Source organism: Poecilia mexicana, unplaced genomic scaffold, assembly GCF_051168715.1.
Source record: "Poecilia mexicana isolate PSO_F unplaced genomic scaffold, ASM5116871v1 scaffold_14, whole genome shotgun sequence".
Classification (NCBI taxonomy): domain Eukaryota; kingdom Metazoa; phylum Chordata; class Actinopteri; order Cyprinodontiformes; family Poeciliidae; genus Poecilia; species Poecilia mexicana.
In genome coordinates, this window is record NW_028263383.1 from 8492196 (window position 1) to 8516177 (window position 23982).

The 23982-nt window shown below is 40.3% G+C and overlaps 1 protein-coding gene across 1 annotated transcript; it reads right to left on the reverse strand.

Moving 5' to 3' along the window:
* Positions 1-870: 870 nt before the first annotated feature.
* On the reverse strand, positions 871-23771 carry mntb (MAX network transcriptional repressor b). The gene is made up of 6 exons (XM_014976983.2): positions 22845-23771; positions 13429-14020; positions 13308-13349; positions 12663-12774; positions 6642-6834; positions 871-5590 (listed from the first exon to the last, which is right to left on the reverse strand). Exons 1-6 carry the CDS (start codon positions 22918-22920, stop codon positions 4782-4784), a joined length of 1824 nt encoding a protein of 607 aa, XP_014832469.2. The 5' UTR covers positions 22921-23771; the 3' UTR covers positions 871-4781.
* Between the last annotated feature and the right edge of the window lie 211 nt (positions 23772-23982).

Sequence of the window (23982 nt, forward strand, 5' to 3'; positions counted from 1 at the left end):
CTTTCATGTTTTTAAAAAAGAAATGGGTAAATCCAGCGATTTTGACCATAAAAATGTTGAAATTACCAATAAAAAACAATATATAGAGAATTCAGGAGCACAAATTGATTTTCTCACATCATTGTTAGCATCTATTTTACTTCTCATGTCCTTATTTATACTTGTCAGGATTACAGTGAGGAATCGCCTCCCCTGACTGTACGTCACTGTTGGCTCCATTTGTATTTGCTCTGGGGAAAATTAGTGCTCCAACTCATTATTTGGTGCAAAACTGATGCAGCATGATGCAATGACCCACAGGTAAACCGATTCACAGGGAGCTGTACTACGACTCAAGTTCAACATAGCGGTGTTTGCTCTTCAACAAAACCTAAAACTCCTCTGAGAGACAACAGGTAGAACAACAGTGATGATGGTTTCTCCTGGTTTTACTCTTTAGGGTTTCATGAAAAATACACAGATGATGTGGATTAATTTAAAAATATAAATATAGTTGCAGGAAAATGTGGCTCCAGTTACAAAAGGAAGAGCCATCTTGCAAACAAGTGAAAACAAGCATCCATTTGATCGCCGTGGCGATCAAATGGAGGCACATTTGTGATAAAGAGTTAAACACGGTCGGCTAAGCTGTTAATTTGTTTTGTTGTACAGCCTTGTCACGTTGGTTTCTTATTCTCCTGCTTTATTTTTGTACTGTCATTATGTTCCTGAACTTCTTTAGTGTTATTCACCATTTATAGTCAGTGTGATGTTGGATTTTTAAAATTTTTATTACATTGTTTTATGTCAGTTTTTTTTATGTTAATGTTTGTTTTGTAAGGTCAGAAAAACAATAAAATATTAAACCATAAAAACAAACAGACAAATGTGTTGTAAATGTAATAAGATTTATTAAGAATCTTTATTTTTCCATCAGCATAATTCTTCATTAATATGTTTTATTCATTTTCATTATGGTTATTTTCAACAGTGGACAGTTAGATCTAAAAGGCAGCCCAAAGTGTACAGGCGATATATAACTTAAACTTTCTCCATAGGGAAAACATGTTTTTTATATTTTATATATAATATCAATGTAGCATGAGGTCCAGGATTCTGCCCACGTTATACAGTATTGTACATGGTCCCGAAAAGAAACATTAAAAGAGCATTTTTAAAACAAAGGAACTAAACTGCAACCTACATGCAAAACAAAACCGAAAGAAAACAAGCATTTAAGATGCATACACTCATATGCTGAAACATGCGTACGATCACGAGTTACAAAACTTCCATACGTACAAATATTACAAAACTCAATTTCAGTAATAGACAATATTATTTTACCCAGAAAAGATCAACAGGCTTTTTTTTTCTTTTTCCGCTCAGCATTGCAGTCCAACTCAAAATGAAAAGTATTAAAACAACAACCCAGAAGTCGTTTTCTCCTCCATTCACTCCATGTACGTGTGTAGCCAGAGTTGTCACAGTGTTCAGGGAAACTGAGTATAGGCACGCACGATAGCATTCAAACAGGCTCGTCTCATAAATCTGTGTAAAAAAATAACCTGCTAACAGCTACACACACACTCACTCACACACATACACCGACCATCATGCACAGGGCAAACTGCACAACCAACAAACAGCCATGCTACAGGTACAACAGGGTTAAGTAGAGCAGAGAATATATAAAACATATAATTACATTTACAGACGTAACGCAGGGAAACGGCAGAGGAGTAAAGGAGGAGATCCACCGTGCACTGCAAAAACACAAAATCCTACCTCATACTTTTGTCTAATTTAAGTGCCAATATCTTATTATACTTAAAATAGGATAAAACAGACTTAGAAGTTATGTTTCAGCAAGATACAGGAGCTTGTTTTAAGCCAAGTGTCAAACTCGAGGCCTGCGGGCCAAATCTGGCCCGCCATGACGTTTTATGTGGCCCAGAGAGTCATGTAAATAGAAACCTTGAAAATAACAGTCATATGCTTAAATAATATTTGATCAATTAAATGAAAGCAGTTTTCAACTGAAGATTTTAGAGGTTTACCACAACCGGCCTTTTGAGGACATTCATAAGCTTGATAATCTTGATATGGCCTTCAATAAAAAAAAGTTTGACATCCCTGTTTTAAGTCAATAACTCCTTAATATTGGTGAAAAAGTAGTAGTTCCATTAGCAGACATTTTTCCCATAAGTAAAATAATCGGGTTCTTTTTCATCGATATTAAAGAATTATTGACTTAAACAAGTTTCTCTGGCCCTGTTTACACGACAATGATCCAATGAAAATGGAATTTTTGTTTCGTTTCGATCAACACGTTTACATGAAGACGTTCTAATTACAATCTTTGTTTACACAGAAACGGCATAAATCGACAAGGTGTAATGCCCCTGCCACGCCACTAGTTGGTGCGAGGCTTGGACAAACAAAAGTTCTCCCTCCATTCTTCATCATCGACTACATTGTTTACAAAGTTATCCCACCACTGGCTTGCTCTCCCAGGTCACGTCCAGTAACGCCTCCTCGACGTGTTTCTTCGTCGCGTATATCCGCTAATTAACGGAGTGGAGCTGCATGAGATCCGTCTTCGATGATTTAAGTAAAGAGGTATAAAATGAGCATCGTGTTAGATTTATAAGAGTCAGAATAATACTCTGGTATCTGGCATTTTCTGTAGTTTCTTCTTCTGTGGATTGGAGAGAGCTGTCATGAAATGTGTCATGCTACGCATGAGCTGAGGATTCTCTGGAAAAAAAGATCCGTTTATTCTGTTTACAAGACAACGGACACCAGTACGTTTTAGAAACATCGCAGTTTGGAACCCGTTCTCAAACTGTGCCGTTGTCAGAGAAAACATTTGCCATTTTCGTGTAAATGTACAGTGCAAACGCAACGAAATTCTTCTATTTTCACCAGAAATTGTCGTCGTGTAACTGGGGCCTATATCTAGCTAAAAAGTTCCTTGGAAGTTTTTTTTTCAGGTGTACTAAGATATTTGCAGTAGAAACTAAACCAAAGTCATTTGGTGAGATTTTGTGTTTTTGCAGTGCGTTAACGTACGATAATGAGAGAATGACGCGTTTAGTCTAACATAAACATTCACACACACACACTGATTTACTCATTAGTGGGCGTCAGAACACATTCCCAATTCTGACTAAGAGCATTTATTTCTAATCTTTTTTTATTATTATTATTTTTTAACAAGAGCGACAGATTTTAATTTTATTTTTAGACACCAGCTCTTTGAGTGGAAAATATTAACTAAGGCTCACAGTACCTGCTGAAATGAGCAAAGACCAATTTCCAGAGCCTCAATAAGCAGTTTGGACTTCTACGGAGGTCAAAAAGTGCCATAATTCGATAAAAAAAAAAGGAAAAAAAATACCTTCATAGCTAAAACCAATCACAATTACAGTTAATATCCCAATCTGATTAGGGTTTAAAATAATCTTTTAACTTTACCAACATGTTTCTTTTATCTGGAAGAACTTGGGATCTTCTTAAAAGATAAATCATTATAACACCAATCAAAACATGAAAAAAGTAGGTATGATTTCTGTAAAGGGAAATAAAGAGTTTTCCACTCATTCTCAAGAAAGGTTAAATAATTTTTTGAGATGAAGTTTCTAAAAAATTAAAATAAAACAAATGATTCATTATTTTTAGATTATTTCATTTTTGTTTTCGACCTACGTTTCATTTTAATTCAGAAACATGCTTCTGGATTGATTGAAATTTAAGATTAAATCTCTCAGAGAGCTTAACTGTGCGCTGCACTGGAGCACAAGAGCCATAAAATAAATTTAAACTGGAATATTTCTGTATGGTTTTAACAACTGATTATTTTTCCAATTATGCATTTAATTACTGCCACATTCAAATAATCCCAACATATTTCATTAATTCATTTGTTTGTCTGAATTATGACATTTTTGATTAATTATTACCTTGTGGCACTTCTAGCACTCAAAAAAAGCTTGACGGGTGTGAATGACATCAGTGTAAGCTGTGCTGTACGGCAGCAGGGGGCGCTGTGGTAACAGCCAGAAAATAAAAAGCACAGAGGGGGAACATTGAGACAAGAGCAGACGGAAATTGTTGCATGAAATGTGAATTTTTCCTGTAGGTTTCTGCTCAGTATTATCACCCAACATGTGTTCATATAATCAGATCCAAACAGCAGAACAGAAATTAGCAGTTAAACAAATTCTCTCTATTTTATGTTTGGTTTGTGAAGTTCAAATTTGGGTGAAGCTGGAGCACAGGAGGAAAAAAATCTGGAATATTCTCCTTCGGACATGACCGAAGCAGTTGTGAATAATTTATTTAGATCAGTGAGCTTCGTCTTTATCACATCAGTGATGCTTCTCCTCTTCATCACATCAGAGTGTGAAACACACTCGTATCACTGCATTGAGAGCTGACGCCACCTTTCACCGAATGAGCGCAAGGCTGATGGAAGTGAATCTCTGGAGCCTGAGAGTGAACTGAGCTTATCGTCTTAGTGCTTCTGGTTGCAGAGGAAAGGAATAAAAGAGAGAGAGGCAGGAAGAGGAAAGGTCAAACTAAGTTCCTGACGTTGCGGCGAAGCCAAATGTCACAGTCTCGTTTTCACCAACAATGGCCCGAACCCGCTGAGTCTGCAGCAATGTTGTCATTAGCAGAGCTGTGACCGAAATATCAGAGATTCTCGCATCCAAAGCCAACGGACCCGACCGAACGCAGATCCGGGTCGTCTGAATCCAACTCGCCTCTCCGTCGGGGCGTGCGGAGGATTTTCTGCTTTAGGCCAGTTTGAGCGTGCTGACGGGGAAGGTTGGGACCGTAACCATGGTGACAGGATTGAGGACAGCGGCCTGGCCAACCAGCTGAGGGTGCGGGGCGAGCACCGCCGTGGGTTTCCCCAGCGACGGGCTGCCCTGGCTCACCACGGCGGCGCTGCTCACCTGCGCTCCATTAGTGTTAGCCTGAGCGCCGGCCTGGACGTGCGGCAGCGCGTGGTGGGTGAAGGTGTGGGTGATGTGGCCCACCATGGTGGGCTGGGTGACCGGCACACCCTGGGGGTACAGAGTCGGGAGGTGGGAAGCGAGGGGCGCCCCCAGGTGCGCCACCGGGTGGACGGTGATGTGTCCGATGGGCTGGGCTATGTGCTGGTGGGTCGCCGTGACGGGCGCCGCCGCTGCCGCCGCCATCGGCTGCGGGGTGGAGGAGGCGGGACCCGGAGAGGGGGCTATGTGTGCTAAGTGTTTGTGGTTGGCTGGGAGGGTGTGACTGACTGAGTGGATCACCGACGGGTGTGAGACGGCGGCGTGAGCGATGACGGTCGGCTGGACCTGCACAGCTGGAGTATGAAGAGGAAGAAGAGGGGGGCCGGGAGGCGGCGCGGGGGCGATGGCCTGAGGAGGAGGAGGGCCAGCAGGAGGAGGGGCGGCGAGGAGTCCGGAAAGAGGAAGAGCGGCGTGCTGGATGGACAGATGTGGAGCCAGGAGCGGCTGGGCTTGGAGGATGGACAGAGCCGGTTTCTGGAGGGACGCTGGAGCGGGACGGGCTGTAGCGTCTTCGTCCACATCCTGGTCGAAGTTGTCCTCTCCCTCTGCAGATCAGACAGAAAACTGTGACATCATGACAGGAAACTGCGTTTACAGAAACAGTTTCCAAAATGAAAACATTTTGTTTTCATAGTTTAGCTTCTTCTGCGACATAAACTGGAAAAACTTGTACATGTTTTTTTCCTCTACAACATATAATCCAGAAAACTTTTTAATGTATTCATGTTTTTTAAAACTGAAAACACAGAACCAATACAGCAAAAAGTAATTGCTAGGGCTGCAGCGATTTCTAGGCCTGTAACGATAACAAATGAGACTGGACGATAAATTGTCCCAGAAGTCAAAATGTTGTTTGGAGACCATTTTCCAATAATGTAATGATAACTGCATAATAATGTTTAACACTGGAACTGGAAGACATTTTAAAAACCCCAAATAAATAAACAAAACAACATAAACAACAAATAAAATTAATTATGAAGTTTCTGTCAATAAAATTGTCCTTCAAATTAAGGTTTAGTTGAGACCAAAGCATCAGACTGAAGACTGCAGTCATCCAGTATTTGGTAGAAAGAAAGAGAAAAATTATGAATCTGGCAAATGGAAATTACTGAATTCGTTTTAATTTATCATGCAATTAATTGATTTATTGCTTAAGTTCTAATTCCACTAGCAGATTATTTGACTAATAATACGACATTTTCACATGTTATAAGTGAAATAGTCCAGCAATGTAACTTGTTCTTTTTCATCAATATTAAGAAATAATTTACTCAAAACCAGCTCCTATATCTTGGTGAAGATTTGCTTATGAGTTAGTTTTGTCTTATTTCAAGTGTACTAAAATATTTCCACTAAAAACTAGACCAAAAATACTTAGTAAGATTTTGTGTTTTTGCAGTGCAATTTAGTAGAAAGATAATTTCTTAGTAAGTTTGCGGAGCTTGAAATACTGTTTTATAACTCATCATACTGTCTATTAATCATCTTCAGCAAACCTCTGAGGCCTTTGCAGAACAGCCGGATTCCTACCCACCCAGGTTAAATTGCACCGGTGCACTAGTGAAAAAACTGCGTCTGGCAGCCATTTTGCACCTGAGGCAGTAGACGTGGAGGCCTGGTCGTCCTCTGGCTGGATGGTCTGTCGGAGGACTCGGTCGATCTCCATGGCGTCCATGTTCTGGCTGAGCTCGTTCTTCAGCTCGGCCAGCCGCTGCTGCGTGGAGATCTTCTCTCTGGCCAAACGCTCCATCTCGTGCTCAAACTCCTTCTCCTTACGCTTCAGAGTCTTCAAGGGGAGAAAATCACCAACAGGGTGAAACAAACAGCTTCCATCAAATTTAAGATAAAACACACGATGATTTTCATTCCAAAATGAAAAAGAAAAAGTAGGAACAGAAAACAGATTCTGCAAAAACACTGAAATTGTTCAAGATAAGTTTACTTTATGGTATAATTGGTACAAAATTACAAATTAGATTATATTTCCATGTTTAATATTCATTTAAAAAAAACTCATCAGTGCAGAAAAAAGTCTGAAGTTAAATATCAAACAAGAAGTTGAATTAAAACAAGAAAAACATTATCACCAACTAATTAGGTCCATTATGAACTTCAGTATGATTATTGACATCCTAATAAAACTAAATATTCCTTGCTAACACAGTTAATGTAAAGTAGTAGTAAATTACACTTATTTTCTTTATTAAATGAAGACAACAGGATTTTTAAATGTTGCACAGGTATATTTTGAAAGGTAATTATAGAACAGTCTAGTCTTATCTCTGCTTGTGCAACAAGCTCTGCAGCCGCACCCAGTCAGCAGACACACCAGCATCATTCCACTGGGAGGACGAGGACCTGCATCATTAAAAGACGCCTCTGATGTCCCCTGTGAGCCACCGTAGTCGTGTAAATGGCAGCTTGTCATGGTGACACACTTCACATATTGTGTTGTTCTTTTTGTACTGCTGTCTTTTTAAAGAGAAAACATCAAGATGACGAGGGTTTTCTCTAGCACTCCTCTCCCCCCACTTGTTGCTGCGCACTGCTCTTCAGCTGGCTGACAGCAAACTCCTACATATTTCCTTTAATGACGAAATGGAAAATTCAGCTGCTTGGAAATATTTGTGTTTGGAAAAACAGAGACGGTAATGTTGTGAAATCTAAACGAGCTCCACCCATCAGTTTTATTAAAGGGCCGGTGTTATGACACATGGTGCCTTTTTATTACACAATCAAGTAACTATATTACCTTCAGTTGCTGTAGATAAACAAAATGTGGCTTCGTAATTGTAACTAGTCTCTGTCTCTTTAGCTCCTACTCTTTCTGACACTCCACTTTCGGTGCATCATACCAACGTTTCTCCAGGAACGGTAGTTTACAACCGTTCCTAGGAGCTTTGGATTGAGAAGCAGTTCATATAATAAACTCATCACACTCGCAGTTCTACTTGGTGTTTCCTTCCTGCTGCCGCTAGTCTGAAGGAGCTTTGGCAACCTGAATGGTTGACACAGGCGATTCAAGGATTCCTCAAACGTGCATGAATGAGTCAAAGCGACACTTTGATGAAGGAACATGAAATAAAGCGTGAAAGAGTAAATTTTACAATTTTGCATTTAACATAATTAAGACTACACCTGCAAGCAGCAAGGCAGACTGGCTACTTACCCAGCTAAAATCACAGCCGTGTCAAGAGCAGAGCGACAAACGTACATCCTTCTGCTGAACTTAGTAGGTCTCTATCCAATATTTCTGCTTCAATTTATGAATTAACCCTATAAGACCCAAGTTTCAAATGTTCACCTGGATATATTTGCTAAATTTAACTGTACGAAATTATTTAAATGTCCTGTGAATAAATATATTTTCCCATTTATCCATAACAACTGGAACTTTCAATATCTAGCAAGTTATTATCGCACTTTACCGTCTATTAAAAGAGTGTCTCATCAGATTAATTTCACTTCCTGCTACGGTGGGGGTGAAATTACCGTAATAACCTGACATTGGAAAGCACAACATCTCCCCTTTTAGAAACCATTAGAACTTTTCAGATAGAGCAAAATGTGGCAGAATAGCGGTACTACAAATCTGGCTGGATCGTTGCCTCTAAGTTCAGTCTGGAAGGGTTAAAACTCAATAAAACACAAGTAGATAAAATACCGGCATTATAAATGTAGACATGTTTAATGCTTGGGTCTCAAACTCCGGTCATCCTGTAACTTTTAGATCTAACTCATTAGCAGAACTCTGCAGAGCTTGATTGCATGTTAGTGATGCAGTTTAGCCATTTAATTCAAACGTGCAGGACAAGGGACACATCTTAGACTCTGGCCCTCGAGGAATGCAGTTTGAGACTGCTGGTGTAAATAATTTTGATTCTCTGTAATCATGGCAGCAAAGACTATGAGAGTCTCCTACCAACCTGTGCTTAGCGGCAGAACGTTTTGTCCCGTAGACACTTACTCACCAGGTGAGCATAAGACTGACATAAAACCTGTCATGAACATGAAAGAGTCTTCATTAATGTTTATGGCTGCTGTCATGATGTATCATACATGAAATAATGACACTTTTAGTGCAAATTTGACACTTTTAATGGACTTTTCATTGACTTTACTTTAAAACTGTCATTATTTACAGAAGAATGCAAACTTGACACTTTTAATGTAATTTTAATGCAACTTTGAATTAAAAAATGTCATTATTTACTAAATGACACTTCATGAAGCAGTCATAAACATTCATGAAGACTCCTCTGTTCATGACAGGTGTTATGCACACGCCTTCAAATAAAATGAAACTCAAGGAATTATCTAGAGTCAGTTCTCTGAATTTCTTTTAAGAAAATGTTTTACTTCCAGAGGGAAATATGCAAATCCCTTTCTTATCTTGGATAAAATCATTTTGCTTAATACCCTGCCATTTAAAAGGCTTCTGTCCCAATTCTGATTGGCTGAAGGGGGGAAGTGTGGCGATTCCAGTTTTTTATTTTCTGGTTGAGAAGGAAAAGGGAAGAAAAGCTTTTCCAGCCCCAATACGCCATCTGTGTGACCCAGTTTCTTTGCGTGTCAACTGGCGTAAAACACCACATAGCGTGACAGGCTAAGAACATTAACATAGATTACAAGAGGGGACCAAAAGAGATGGAGAGGGATGAAGGTTAAGGAAGGGATTTTTGTTTACGTCTACTTAATTTCATTACAGCACATCCGAGTCGTTTTGTGAAAACTGAAAACAACAGAGTAGGTGAAACCCAATGTGATGCTCTGGCAGTTCAGGAAGGAAAGCCGTATTTCTGTCTGTGGGCCTCGTAACGGCGCCTCACGTGAGCCACATTCCTCTCTGCTCCATTCACTCTCCAGCTACCAGATCCAGGCCGGAGCGACTCCGACCCCTCAGCAGCTTACGGTTCAACACAAAAACTCACAGGGAGATTTAATGACGGTGAGTAAAACAAACACAAAAATAAAACTGAGCTTTGCAGCAAAATGTTGTTTTTAATGAAGCTTAAATAAAACTGGTGGCTTTTATAAAAAGCAACTTTCTCCACATGATTTCCACACAAATGTATTCATATCACTGAAACATTTATACATTTTTTTAGGTTATAACTAAAGCTAAATAAAATCCAACAGCTTAGAAAGTACATAAATAAGTAAACAAGTAATTTTGTTCCTGATTATGCATTCACGTTTTTCTCTGTCCCACCAGTTTCTTGTTCTCTTGTTTCTTTTAAACTCGTTGGGAATAAATAAATGAATCACAAAAACGAAATCTACTAAAGAGTAATTCAGAAGTTGAGATTTAAAAAATTAACCAAATTAATTGTGATGAATCGATTGTTAACTAATTTAATAATTGATTAATTGTTAATCGGAGTATACAGACTCATTAAAGGCCAGTTGCTGAAAAATCTGCCGCAAAATGTGCCACATTTTTTATCTGATTAATTGCCAGAATAATTTGTTAATGAATCGATTACTAAAATAATTGCATTTTGTCATGGTGATGGCAGCATTGTGCTGTGGGAATGTTATTCTTTAGCAGAAAGAAAATTGTTCATGTGTTACAATGACTTTTTGCTGAAAGGTTTTTTATATTGTATTGGTTTTTTTTGTACCCCATTCATATTCATCTACTTTGTATTAGTCTAAAGATAAAATCCTAGTAAAATATACTCAGGTTTCTGGTTTATAACACAACAAAATGTGAAAAAGTTCAACAGTAATGAAAACTGCAGCAAAGACACAGGACAACTCTGAATGAGTCCACTACCAACTACTACAAGTTCTGGAGTACTTTTGTTCATCCATGCAAACCCGGTCACCATTCGTCCTGTGGTAAATCACCAAGGAAACTGCTGCCACCCATAGCTGTTTCCGTGGCAACCTCCTACGTGGGATCAGGCTGCTAGAGAAGCAGTTTGTAAAAGAAAGAAGGGTAAAGTACAAGGCTGCATACAAGGAAAGATGTGGCTGGACGTTGGCCAGCTGGGCGCTTTGGATCGGTCCCTCACTATGCCCTTCCCCCCTCGTCCCCCTCTGCTCTTTTATTCTTTCCTTTTAAAAGATTCCTGCGTCTCTGGAGTAAAAATGTCTGCTCTTGCAGGCTTAATTACAAATCCAACAGGTATTTCTGAAAGGAAGAAAAAAAAAAAAAAAAACAGAAGCCCTTTTGGTACCCAATAATTTTGATACAAGTCTGCAGAGATGAAGAGGAAAAAGCTGACATCGCTATAGTGCATCTCTACCTATCCCCCTGTTATCACCATGGAAACACAGCTACATCGTTAACACCTGTCATCGCCTCCCTCCCTCCCTCTCTCTCTGCAGTCTCAAAGAGCACAGCGGATCAGAGGAGGTGAGTGACGGTGATGTCACCGGGTTTGCTGTCGCCATGTGCTCAGATCTCACATGGCTCAGAAACAGAAAGACAGACCGCATTTACAGGTTTACATGAGCGCCGCTGCCAAAACAGGAAGAAAAAATATCTGGGAGGGTGTGATTTTATGATTAAGTAGCTGTTGAACACCTAACAGCATCAAAATGAGCTCATTCATTTTCAGGGAAAACTGCATGGAGTGAAAATGAACAGGAGTATGAATGTTTTAAAGTCCTGAATAGGATTAAACAGAAGTAATTTACGAAATGGTGACAGAGTCACCCCAGTGTTGAAACAAAAAGATGTAAAAAAGAAAAAACAAGGTGACAGCAAAACAGCTCACAGGAAAAATAAAGGGTAACTTTACAGCTAAGGTCAAACAGAGGCGTAACACCAGTGTCACAGTTCGCTGAAGGTTTAAAAAGTTAACGTTTCAAAATGTAAAGAAGCTGCCTGCAGCCTGGCTACTGGAGCAGACAGCCTGACTAGTTAACCAGCTAATATCAGCTCACCAGTGTTGATCTATAGCAAGAAAAACAAAATGCTGATTTACATCTAAATCAAACTAAATAAATGCATTACAGAACAAAACTGCAAATCAAATCTATACAAGTGTTTCAGTGTTTGTTGAAGGCTATTTGTTGGTTAAAGAGTTAAACTTTTATTCAGATTTTCACCCTCCCAAACAGGGTCTCTAATCCACCCGGCTCCGCTCCCAGGGGGGTTCCTGTTCCCCGTGATCTTGCTGCCAGCCGTGTTATGAACAAATTCCCCCATCTCTTGGCCTATTTTAGCTCCGCTCACTAACTTTCCATTGCGCAGCACATTGAACTTCAAATGTCAGAGGATTCGCTGCAGAAAAAGGCGACACTGCATTTACTGTAGCCCCAGGCCGCAAAGTAGTCAACCCAGAGAAAACGTCACTTAATCACATCCAGCATTAGTTCTCTGCACAACTAAATCAAGTTCTGAGCAACTATGATTGCTTTTTACTTTTTTAGCTAAAACTTTATCTTATATTCTCACGTTGATGTCAGTTCAGATAAATTGCCAAGCCAACCAGTCATGATGATGGGAAACTTATGAGTTCATTCAAAAAAAATTTCTTTTGAATTCACTGCCAATTTTCACCCTGAGAGAAATCAAAGGGGCTTTGGCCGACAGAAGAGAGAAAAACAGCAGAAACAAGAAGATGATGAGACTTTTTCCAAAATATCTGACCTACTGACCTGTATGTAACGGAGTGCACTGCGCAGAACGCTGAGGTTAGAGGTTTTCTTCTCATCAACATTAGGAACGTTTTTCTTTAGCGTCTCAAAACACTCCTTTAGGTGTGCTCTCCTGCAGACGTTTAAGAAAAAAACAAAATAAAATTTTGTTTCACCGTTACAGCATTTACAAACTGAAAAAATGCCAAAACAATTTCACTGAATAAACTCTACAAGTAGGTTTTATTGTCCTGCACAGTGTCAGTTCAGGTGTGACAGCAGCAGAAGATGTAAATGTTCACATAAATGTTCTTAAAGTGTTAACAACACTATATAAAAAAAAAACAATAATAGTCATCACATACTGTACAAGATTGTGTAGTTATTAAAAATAAAGATATCAGACTCGTGATCCAAATGTTGGGCAACTGAATTGGATCACTTTTTCAAAAATGTACATAATGTGCATGTCTGCTGAACACTGAACAAAACAAATGAGTTAAAATACAGCATATCAGTGCAGAAAAACACAGTGGAAATGTTATTTAAAAATAGTAGAAACAGTGTAAGTGACTGTATAATAAATGTCTGGATGTTGTTATTACGTTTAATTCTCGATACTTTTTCATCAGCTGCAACAATAAACATGTCAACATAAAGACTAACCTGTTCTTTTCCAGCTTATTGTGCACCTCTCTGGTTCCCGCTCTGGAAAATAAAATACCATGTAAACATGAACAGATCCTCAAACTTAAATTAAATGCACCATTCAAACACATGAACTAACCCTCCAGGTCTCCTCTTGCCCTCCATGCCCCTCAGGTCCTCTATCGTCACGCCGTTGGGGCGTGACTGAGGTGTAGGTGAAGCTTGATGGGGAACCAGTGCATGATGGGAGCCAGAGCCATTGGTACTAATAGAAGCCGGGTACTGAATCTGCATCTGAGGCTGCTCTAGGCCGGGCTTTACGTCTATCAGCTGCTGAGCAGGTTCCATTTTGATCTGGGAGGGGCACAACAGGTGATGAGACACTGACTGCTGCTGCTGCGGCGGCGCCGTAGAGGAAGTGCCCTCTTTTTTGGGAGGCAGGGGGCTGCTGAGCGAAGTGGCAGCTGCAGCGATCGGCGTAGTGAGAGGAAGGGGGGGGACAGAGGGTGTCGCATTGACAACCGGGACCATCGGGATGACGGCGATGGGAACTTGTGAAGGTGGGAGAGAAGGCGGCGGAGGGGCGGGAGGATGATGCGGCTGCTTGCGAAGAGCTTCATCGGCCCAAGCAGTGTGGTTGGCTCTGACAGGCAGAGGTGAGGTGACAAGCTCCACATGTTTAGACTCAGCCTCCGTCTTGATGGCTTCCTTCTCCTGAAACGGCCCATCCTCTGCAGAAAAGCGACGGATAATATTCGGTCAGAAACACAGCACGTTGAAATTCACATAAATTAAAGTGATTCATAATAGGAAGCAAGTTATTGATTACTGGGTTAATCTAGAGCTGACTGCTCTTATCGATAATAGAGGTGTGCCGATCGATCGGTCACCGATCATAATCGGGCCGATTTTCGTGAAAAAGTGCATGATCGGTGATCGGCGATCATTGGCTCTTGTTGCCGATACCGATCACCTGCATCTCATTTCCAACCTGCCTGTGCAGCTGGTCTCCTCTTTCCTTCACTCTGCGCAAACGCGCAGCAACAAATCCTAAGCGATGTGGAACTATAACGCACTGAGTGAATGGGGAAGTTTGCGTGTTGCAGCGGAAAATTGAAGCAGGTCAAAATGCATCAACACAACAAATCTAATATGGCATAAAAACAATGCCATACTTGACGGAGTTTGGCTACATCGAGGCTCACTGCAGTAAAAAAGACATACGGAGGATCAGATAGCAGGTAAAGCAGCGCACAGCTACAAACACTCACCCGGATCAGCATGACGGTCAGAAAGCTAAACAAATAACCCGCAAAATTATTTAAGTCTTCGAGCTGCGATGTAAGACGCTGGTTCTGCTCTCGCTGTTGAACCGCAGCTAAGCTACAGGTAGTAATATTTGACAGACGGAGCTTCGCTTCTGCTCCACCTGGTAGTGACTCTCACACCGAACCTGTTTAAAGCTGCAGCATCTAACTTAGAAAAATAAATTTTACATACATATTAAAACTTTCGCTGTCCTAACATGAGACAGATAATCTCTAAAAAAATAATCGATCTCCTCCCTGATCTGCATAATTACTCCGCTCAGTCAGAAACAGCCAATCAGAGCTAGCAGTAATCAGCTAGCCGCCATGCTAACAGGAAGTTTTCATTCAGTAACTCTGGATTGTTTATTGTAATGGAACCTGTTTTTGCCTTTGAATGTTAAGTTTTATACTTGAATTTTTTTGGCAATGTTGAGAGGTTTTATTTTGGCTCTTTGCATTACTTACCCTCTTCAGAGCCTTCATATTTTATCAGTCTGTTAAAGGTAGTATTACCAATAACAGTACAATTTGCACAATGCCTGTTTTGTTTAGTTTTCTTCTTGAAAAAAGTTATTAAAAACAAGTTTTTGTCTAAATTAAGGTGAATTCATGGTTCCTTTTTCCACATAATGTAACCGGTAGTGTTTATGATAAAAAAAAAAAATAAATAATTATGTGATCGGTATCGGTGATCGGTATCGGTGATCGGCCCTCATGGGTGATCGGTATCGGTATCGGGAGGAAAAAACCTGATCGGCACATCTCTAATCGATAATGATTCATTAAAAACTTTTGTCTTTCATACAGAGATCAATTTTTCATTTATTGAATTTAAAAAGACAAGCACATCATTATATTTTAACTTTTTTTGTCAACTGTATTAAATACTGAATAAATTAAGAAATGGTGGTCTTCTGACATTATTAAATGTAGACAGTTCTAGAAATCAACCGTGCTTATTGGCATCATGTCTTTTTCCATCATGTTACAATTTTTATAAGTTATGCCCTCCACTTTTCTGTCACATCATCGCCTTTGTAACAAATCAGTAAATATTGGCTGAGAAGTTGATGCTTCTTATTAAGGTAAAACTTAAGGAGCTTGTCGAGTGTTTATGTTTCGAAACAGAATTGCATAAAATGTATTTTGCACACCGGACTTCCTTTGGATCGTTTCTCTTTCCTGCTCTGGTATGGCCCTGCCATCTTTATTTTTGTATCAACTGCCTCACTTAAGAATGAACGGTCACATCCTACTCAGGATGTCGGCAAAACTACAACAGTGAAAGACATTATTATCAGACATTATTAGTTAATTGATTGGAGCTAATTTAAATCTAATAAATCATTTAACAACAAATAATTGCAAGTCGATTAATTCTTTGAATCCCTGAGTTTATGTTAATATCTGACAGAATAGAAGAGTATTCAAAAGAGAAGCGACTAAGAGACCACGCACATCACTTTGAACATCTTCTGAAACATGGTGGTGGCAGCATCATGCTATTTTCTTTAGCATAGACAAGAAAGCAAGTTGGAGTTAATGGGAAGACGGATGGAGCTAGGTGTGGGTATTTATCATATTGTTTATTATTTATTATGAAAAGTTTCTTATGATAAAAATTTTGATTTATCATTGTCTAAATAAATTCCGATTAATAATTTAAAAAAATAATAACCTGACGGTGTTATCGGGAATGTTATTTTACCATTTTCTCCCCTATTTGTTCCATAAGAGCATCAAGAAATATCAGTAAATTTGGAAAATATGGTTAAATACAGCTGCTGTGTGCAGCTTAGTGATATAAATCATATTTATTTTAGTAACTGGTGCCCTGAAGAAGCCTGTGAATTATTTCAAGAGCAGCATCAGTGTTTATGCAGCCACAGTTAACTAAAAGACGTAATAAATAGTTTATTATTATCACAATAGTACCACAAAATATTGTGATAAAATTCTAAATCCATGTTGCCCACCATCGATTTGGCCTGGAAATTTTGATTAACATTTAACATGCAACTGGAACACATTTTAAATATCCAAAATAAATAAACAAAAAAACAGCAACAACACATAAAATGAATTATGAAGTCTCTACAAACAAAACTGCCCTTCAAAAAACAGCTAGGTGAGACAAAAGCACCAGACTGAAGACTTTTGTCATCCAGTTTTGGTAGAAAAAGAGAGAGAAAAGAGAAAAACGATAAATCACCCAAATGGAAATTATTGAACTTGTTTTAATTTATCATGCGATTAATTGATTTATCGCAACATACCTAAAGTCAGCTTCACAACACCTTATGCAAACAAACACCATTTCCCATCATGTGGGAAACGGCGTGGAAACAAGAGAAGCTGTGTGAGAAGCTCTGCCCTGTGATTGGACTGGTCCAGTGCTGAGCATGCCTCCAGCCCCAGGCTACCTCAGGACAGCTGACCAACAACAGCAGAGGACAGTTGTGAGACACCAGCATTTGCACTGGGACGGTCTAAAAATAAATCACCAGTCGAAGATAAAAGCATTAAATTAAAAAAGTGATAAAAAATACCTGCAACACACACATAACGATGCGAGTGAGTAGTTGGTACACACTGCAGCGCCAGGCTCAAAGTAATGTGGAAAACCCTGCATTACCATGGAAACAGCTACATCAAAAACAGAAGATCCCAGGGATTCCTCAACCTGCATGCTGCTAATACAGCAGCCAAGCACTTCCAACACAACAGACAATACCAGTTGTCAAGAGGCCCAGCTTCACACAGGATTTCCCCCACTGTATTATAAGCCTGGCGGCCCGCCATGCTTTACTAGCCTCGTCGCCAGGCTAAGCATTGCTTGTTCACGTTTCAAGGAAAATAAAAAATAAATAAATAAATAAATCGCTTTATTTTTTTTTTAAAGCCAGGCTGCAGGCGTCTCTGTTGCTCTTAGCATTTCACTAGCAGAGCAGATTTATCCTTAAGGATAGGTTTATAATGGACAGGTTTATAGTTTATGCATTTAAACCCGACAGCGCGGACCAATCACACCGCTGGCGCCTCTGCGCTTCACCTGCTGCCGCTGCTTTACCTCAGCGGGATCACGCACTGCCGCCTCCTTTCACTCAAACTGGACTCAGGCTGACCTGAATGGATATTTACATAAACTGTGAAGATATTTACTGTGAGGAATTACGATCCTTTGGAGAACTCTAGGTAAGAGTTTAAAACCCGCCGCGTTAGCTCTGGTTGCGCAGCTCTATGTGAACCGCAGGAATAACAAAGGTCCGCGTTGTGGAGCGGTGAGAATGATTTATCTTTGTGAACAAACAATTATATGCGGCGCTTACATCTCAACACGCTGCCCAGCGTGTGGCTCTGTGTCTGTCTTCCCTGTAAAGTTTTTGTCTGCGGTCCCGGTTGGCCGGACCGTCTGTGGATAACGACCAGCTAACTTCATCGCTCTCCTCGGAGTCACGCATCACGCTGATTTTATATTATTTTAAGTATTATTTTTCCGGCTACACGATGCATCAAACCATATCAAATGCGTTGTCTACCTAGAGTTAATGCGCGCGGCCGCACGGAGATCTGAGAAACTCGTCAGACACGAGTCCCATAAACTCGACCAACCAGAATAGTTTCTGTGACGATTAAAAACTCAACAGACACGAAATGGAACAACTACTAAAGCCAAATCTCCCGTTTGTTGCGCATCTCTGTGCAGTGCAACGGATTTACTCATTGTGCAGGGCCGGTCCAAGGCTGCATAAGGCCTTGTGCAGACTTTGAATTAGGGGCCCCTGTAGCTGCTAAAATCATCAGCACCTCTAACAGCTTCTGTGTTAGAGTTAGTGAAATATGGGAGAAGGGAGTAGTTTAATTGACCAGCCTAAAAAGCAATAAGTTGTAATCGCAGTTTACTAATTTGTATTTGTAAATTCAAAGATTAAACTCACAGCATCAGATTGTTGCTATGGTAACAAAACAATCTAACTATGAATATTGTTCTTTGAGGTTTTACAAAGTAAACTTGCCAGCTCCTTAAAATCTTGCATTTAAATGGTAAACAATTTAAAATCTTTTAATTTATGTATGTTGAAATTGAATCAAGTTTAACAGCATTGATAATCTCAATAAACAAGTGTTACATTTATGTATCTGTGGTCTGTTTTAAAATATTAGCATTTATGGGGCCCCTGAAGCTCTTGGGGGCCCGACGGAGCTGCTGACTTAATTTGGATTAAACAGAAGTGCAAATTTGTTGTTTTTAGACTAGTTGCAGGTTTAAATAGCATTTCACTGGAGATGTTTTCCTGTAACATATAATTACACAGTAATACTTTAATATTTTCTGTCAACTTAACATCTTTTAATACAAAAATACAGTAGACCGCTGGTGGACCGCCTCGACACCCCCACCACCAGGCTTAGCAAGTTTTCTGGGGGAAACCCTGTTCACATTAGGCAAGACTTTCGTTTCTGTTCTGCATGACTCTGCAAACCCTCTGATGGCGCAATTTCCTCTCACCTAGAAGAACATTCACCTCTAAGAGGACCTGCGCAGCTGGATACTGTCGTCATGATGATATGCAGAAAAAAGCTTCTCCTCTCTGCACTCTTTCTTCTGTACATTAAGTAACAACTACTTGAAAAATACCAGTTTTTCATAATACATTCTTAGCAGTTTGTACCTTCTGTAGTATATTTTTGCAGTGAAATCAAGCTGTCTGCTATAGGACGTTACGTATCAAAACATGTATATAAATATACCTTCTTTGAAAACTGATGAGTTAAGTAGAAAGTGGCTGGTACAACACAAAGTATTTATCTTTTAAAATTATTTTTGATCTATTTTTGATTTCATAGTAAATAAGAACATAAATATCCACAAACGTTCACTGAAAAGAAGACTGAGGTATGTCTATGTCTGCATTTTATTTATTAAAACTGGAAAAATATTTATCAGTCTTTAAACAGTTACTTTGTTCCACTAAAATATTGCAAGTCCAGTTTATGACTGGGTGGATTTCATAAACTGCATGTTTGTGGATGATTTTACCCAAGTTTGGACCTTGATGACTTGGAAGAATATGATAGAAGAAAGTTGTGGTCATGTGATATGCAACACAGCTACATTTCTAAAAGATTTTTGCATAATATGCTAATTGACTGAAAAACTTTTGCACTACTAACTAAATAAATAATACTAAATAATTTTTTGACATTGGTAGATTTTACTTTTTGACCAAAAAGCCAATCCAGAAAAGATGACAATAAAGTATTGAGTCTACATCACATCCCTGTTTCTCACCTTAAATGCCAATTAAACTTTTCCAACATTAACATTTTAAAATCCCTCGTACGAGTCCTGATGAGAAAACACAAATTTCATCCCTTTATTGTTCATATCAGGGATGTGCAAACTTTGTCACATGTCAAAAGTAGAGATGTGCCGATCAGGTTTTTTCCTCCCGATATCGATACCGATCACCCATGAGGGCGGATCACCGATACCGATCACATAATTATTATTATTTTTTTTTTATCATAAACCCTACCGGTTACATTATGTGGAAAAAGGAACCATGAATTCACCTTAATTTAGACAAAGACTTGTTTTTAATAACTTTTTTCAAGAAGAAAACTAAACAAAACAGGCATTGTGCAAATTGTACTGGTATTGATAATACTATCTTTAACAGACTGATAACATATGCAGGCTCTGAAGAGGCTAAATAATGCAAAGAGCCTAAATAAAACCTCTCAACATTGCCGAAAAAAATCAAGTATAAAACTTAGCATTCAAAGGCAAAAACAGGGTCCATTACAATAAACAATCCAGAGTTACTGAATGAAAACTTCCTGATAGCATGGTGGCTAGCTGGTTACTGCTAGCTCTGATTGGCTGTTTCTGACTGAGCGGAGTAATTATGCAGAACAGGGAGGAGATCGATTATCTTTTTAGAGATTATCTGTCTCATGTTAGGACAGCGAAAGTTTTAATACGTATGTAAAATGTATTTTTTTAAGTTAGATGCTGCAGCTTTAAGCAGAGCTTCGGTGTGAGAGTCACTACCAGGTGGAGCAGAAGCGAAGCTCCGTCTGTCAAATATTACTACCTGTAGCGTAGCAGCGGTTCAACAGGAGAGCAGAACCAGCGTCTTACATCGCAGCTCGATGACTTAAATCATTTTCCAGGTTATTTGTTTAGCTTTCTGACCGTCATGCTAATCCGGGTGAGTGTTTGTAGCTGTGCGCTGCTTTACCTGCTATCTGATCCTCCGTATGTCTTTTTTACTGCAGTGAGCCTCGATGTAGCCAAACTCCGTCAAGTATGGCATTGTTTTTATGTCGTATTAGCTTCGTTGTGTTGATGCATTTTGACATGCTTCAATTATCCCCTGCAACACGCAAACTTCCCCATTCACTCAGTGCGATATAGTTCCACATCGCTTAGGATTTGTTGCTCCGCGTTTGTGCAGAGTGAAGGAAAGAGGAGACCAGCTGCACAGGCAGGTTGGAAATGAGATGATCGGTATCGGCAACAAGAGCCAATGATCGCCGATCACCGATCATGCACTTTTTCACGAAAATCGGCCCGATTATGATCGGTGACCAATTGATCGGCACACCTCTAGTCAAAAGTACTCGCAGACCAAGAAAGTGAAAAACAACAAAACAAAACATAAAAACAAGCAAAGGAAGTAGTCATTTTTGTAGTAAAAGGATGCTTCTTGTTTTAGATTAAGAAATGTAAACAGGATTTTGAAAATTTTCTGTATTAAAAGAAATGCTTCTAGCTGCGTCACTTTTAGGCAAAAATGTTTACTATATTTACCCAAGTTTAATAAATGAGATTAAAGTTGATTTGGATGCAACAAAGTCGCCTTTTAGTAATTATATGTGGTTCTATTTATTAAAAATGCTTCGTTATTTTAAAAAATTATTAAATCGGGTTGTTGTAAGAAAATTATGCTGGTTATCACATCTGCATCAAGACCTTGTGCTGGATGTGTCATATCCGTGTCATTCTTGAGTTGCAGTTGGTGGGCCACACAAAATCAGCTCAAGGGCCACAAATGGCCCCCGGCCGCACTTTGAACACCCCCGGTTTATATCTCACAAAATCTTCCGAACTGACTGAACCAGGGGTAAGTAGGGAGTTGCCCCACTTACTTACTCTCCCACTTTCAGTCCCTCTGACCCGCCACTGTCTGAATGGGAAGGGCGGGGACGAGAAAGGCGCGTGGATGTGTGTGTGTGCATGCGCATATTTGTGTTTCTGTGGGGTGGAAGGGGGGAGGGGTGGCGTGCACGTGGTCGGTGTGGGTGGATCCAAGCACGCGGTAGGGTAAGTAAGTATGCAGCAACGGGAGGAGGATAGGGAGTGGGGGTGTCTGACACGTCATCAGTGGGATCAGCGCACACAAAAAATAAATCAACCCCACTTCCTTATTCTCCTTTGACCTTATCACAAATCGTTGCGTCCACCCTATCAGTTTCCATCGCAAACACATTAGGTGATAAATGTTAATGATTACTAGTTTTTTTTATTTCCCCTCAGAAATTAAAATTAGACAAGCTGGGAGCGTGAGGGCCCGCCCCAGTGCTCGCGCGTGTGTGTGTGTCATAAGATAGCTGAGCAATGTCAGGGTATTATGTAAAGAGCAGCCTCGGCTCGCCACCGCCCTGCCGGTGCCCACTGAGCAAAAATACATCCACTTAAATTAACTCTTTCACAAATAACAAAAACGGTGCGGCAATTATGACATAACTGCTTATTTTATTAGCATTTTTTATAATATTTTAAAACTTAAAAAATGCTACCACCACATACAAAGGGGTATGCTTATGTTGGGTCTCTGCAACAGATTAATACTTTATTTAAATGAACTCTGGAGAAAAGGAAATCCTCTGCTGTGCCTCCATTACACACAGGCGCGCGCGTACGGTGAGTCACAAGGGTGATGAAACACCGTCACACACACACACACACACTACAGGCGCGCAAAGAAGTAGTTCAGAAAAACAACTTTGGCCATTTCCGCCTTTAGATTAAACGATCTATGCATGACCCAACAAGCCAGATCAGTGACAGTTTGCTTTCTAAGTGGCGCTGAAAGCCTTGAAATGCGTCCCGTCATCACCACAGACAGGCAGGTTAAATACTACAACCCCAGTTCTCCCAAAAAACGCTGTTTGAAATGTCACTCCGCTCTGCTTTCTGCGCTCCCTTCATGCATCAGTCTGCAGATTAACTCACCACGTCTTGTTTGTTGTTGCTGCTGGGCTTGCCATTCCAGGTACCTGGCCGCCTCCAAAAGTGTGTCGATACTCATTTCGCGTAAACCCTGACGGCAGGGGGGGACCCGGTGGTCCCGGACGGAAAGAGGGGGGGAATGGAAAGTAGTGCCCCGGTATTAAGCGCGACGTGCGCGGCTTCACTCCCGTGTGAACCCCCCTTGTGCGGTTCTCCAGAAAGCAGGCGGCCAGTATTTTTTAATCGAGCCAAACAGAAAGTAGATCCCGAAATACGTAAAGAAAAAAAAAAAAAAAAAAAAAAAAAAGGTTGCAACAAGATGGCGAAGCGAGCACGGGAATACACACAACAAGGCGAGTCGTGTTCTCGGTAAGGCCCGCCCCTCCCGGATTCCTGCCCCGCCCTGTTACTACGGCCGTTAGCAAAACCCGGCGACCGCCTCGCGCGTTCCTCCACTTCGCTGCCTCTTTTCATAAAATTTAAGCTTACCACTGGTTTCAACATTTCTCACACAATTAAAATATCATTAATAAAGTCTCCGGAAACACTTCAACTCGCCGTGTAACGTCATATTTCCGTGGGACTCTTTTTAGAAATAGTCTGTTGACGTCATCGGTGCTCCGCGGTTTAGCGCCATCCGTTGGCCCGCAGCGCATGCAGACGGATCAGGCGCCAACCAGCCAATCAGCGCTCAGAACAACAAGGCATGGTGCTGGTCCACATGGGCACCCGCCCGGCTCGAGAAGCAGCTCATTTGCATGGCGAGAGCGTGACTGGCCACCCCGCTGTCTCCAGATCAGAGCCGTCAGTCAAACCCACAGGGGCGGGGCCTGGAAGCGTGGAAGTGGTTCCTCTCTGGGAAGGAGGAGCTGACCGCCGCCTCTTCTCATTTTACCTCCGATGAGGTCCCGATGAACTGGAATGACTTTTTATTCATTTCAGAAATTTCAAAATAGTAGAGGGAAATATTACGAAGAAATACAAGCATAACACATACACTGCAAAAACACAAAATCTAAGTATTTTGGTCTAGTTTCTAGAGCAAATGATTGATTAATTTATTGGTTCATATTTTTGTTCACTTCAAATAAGACATAACTAACTTAGAAGTAACCTTTAAGTCAATTTAGCTCCATTCATG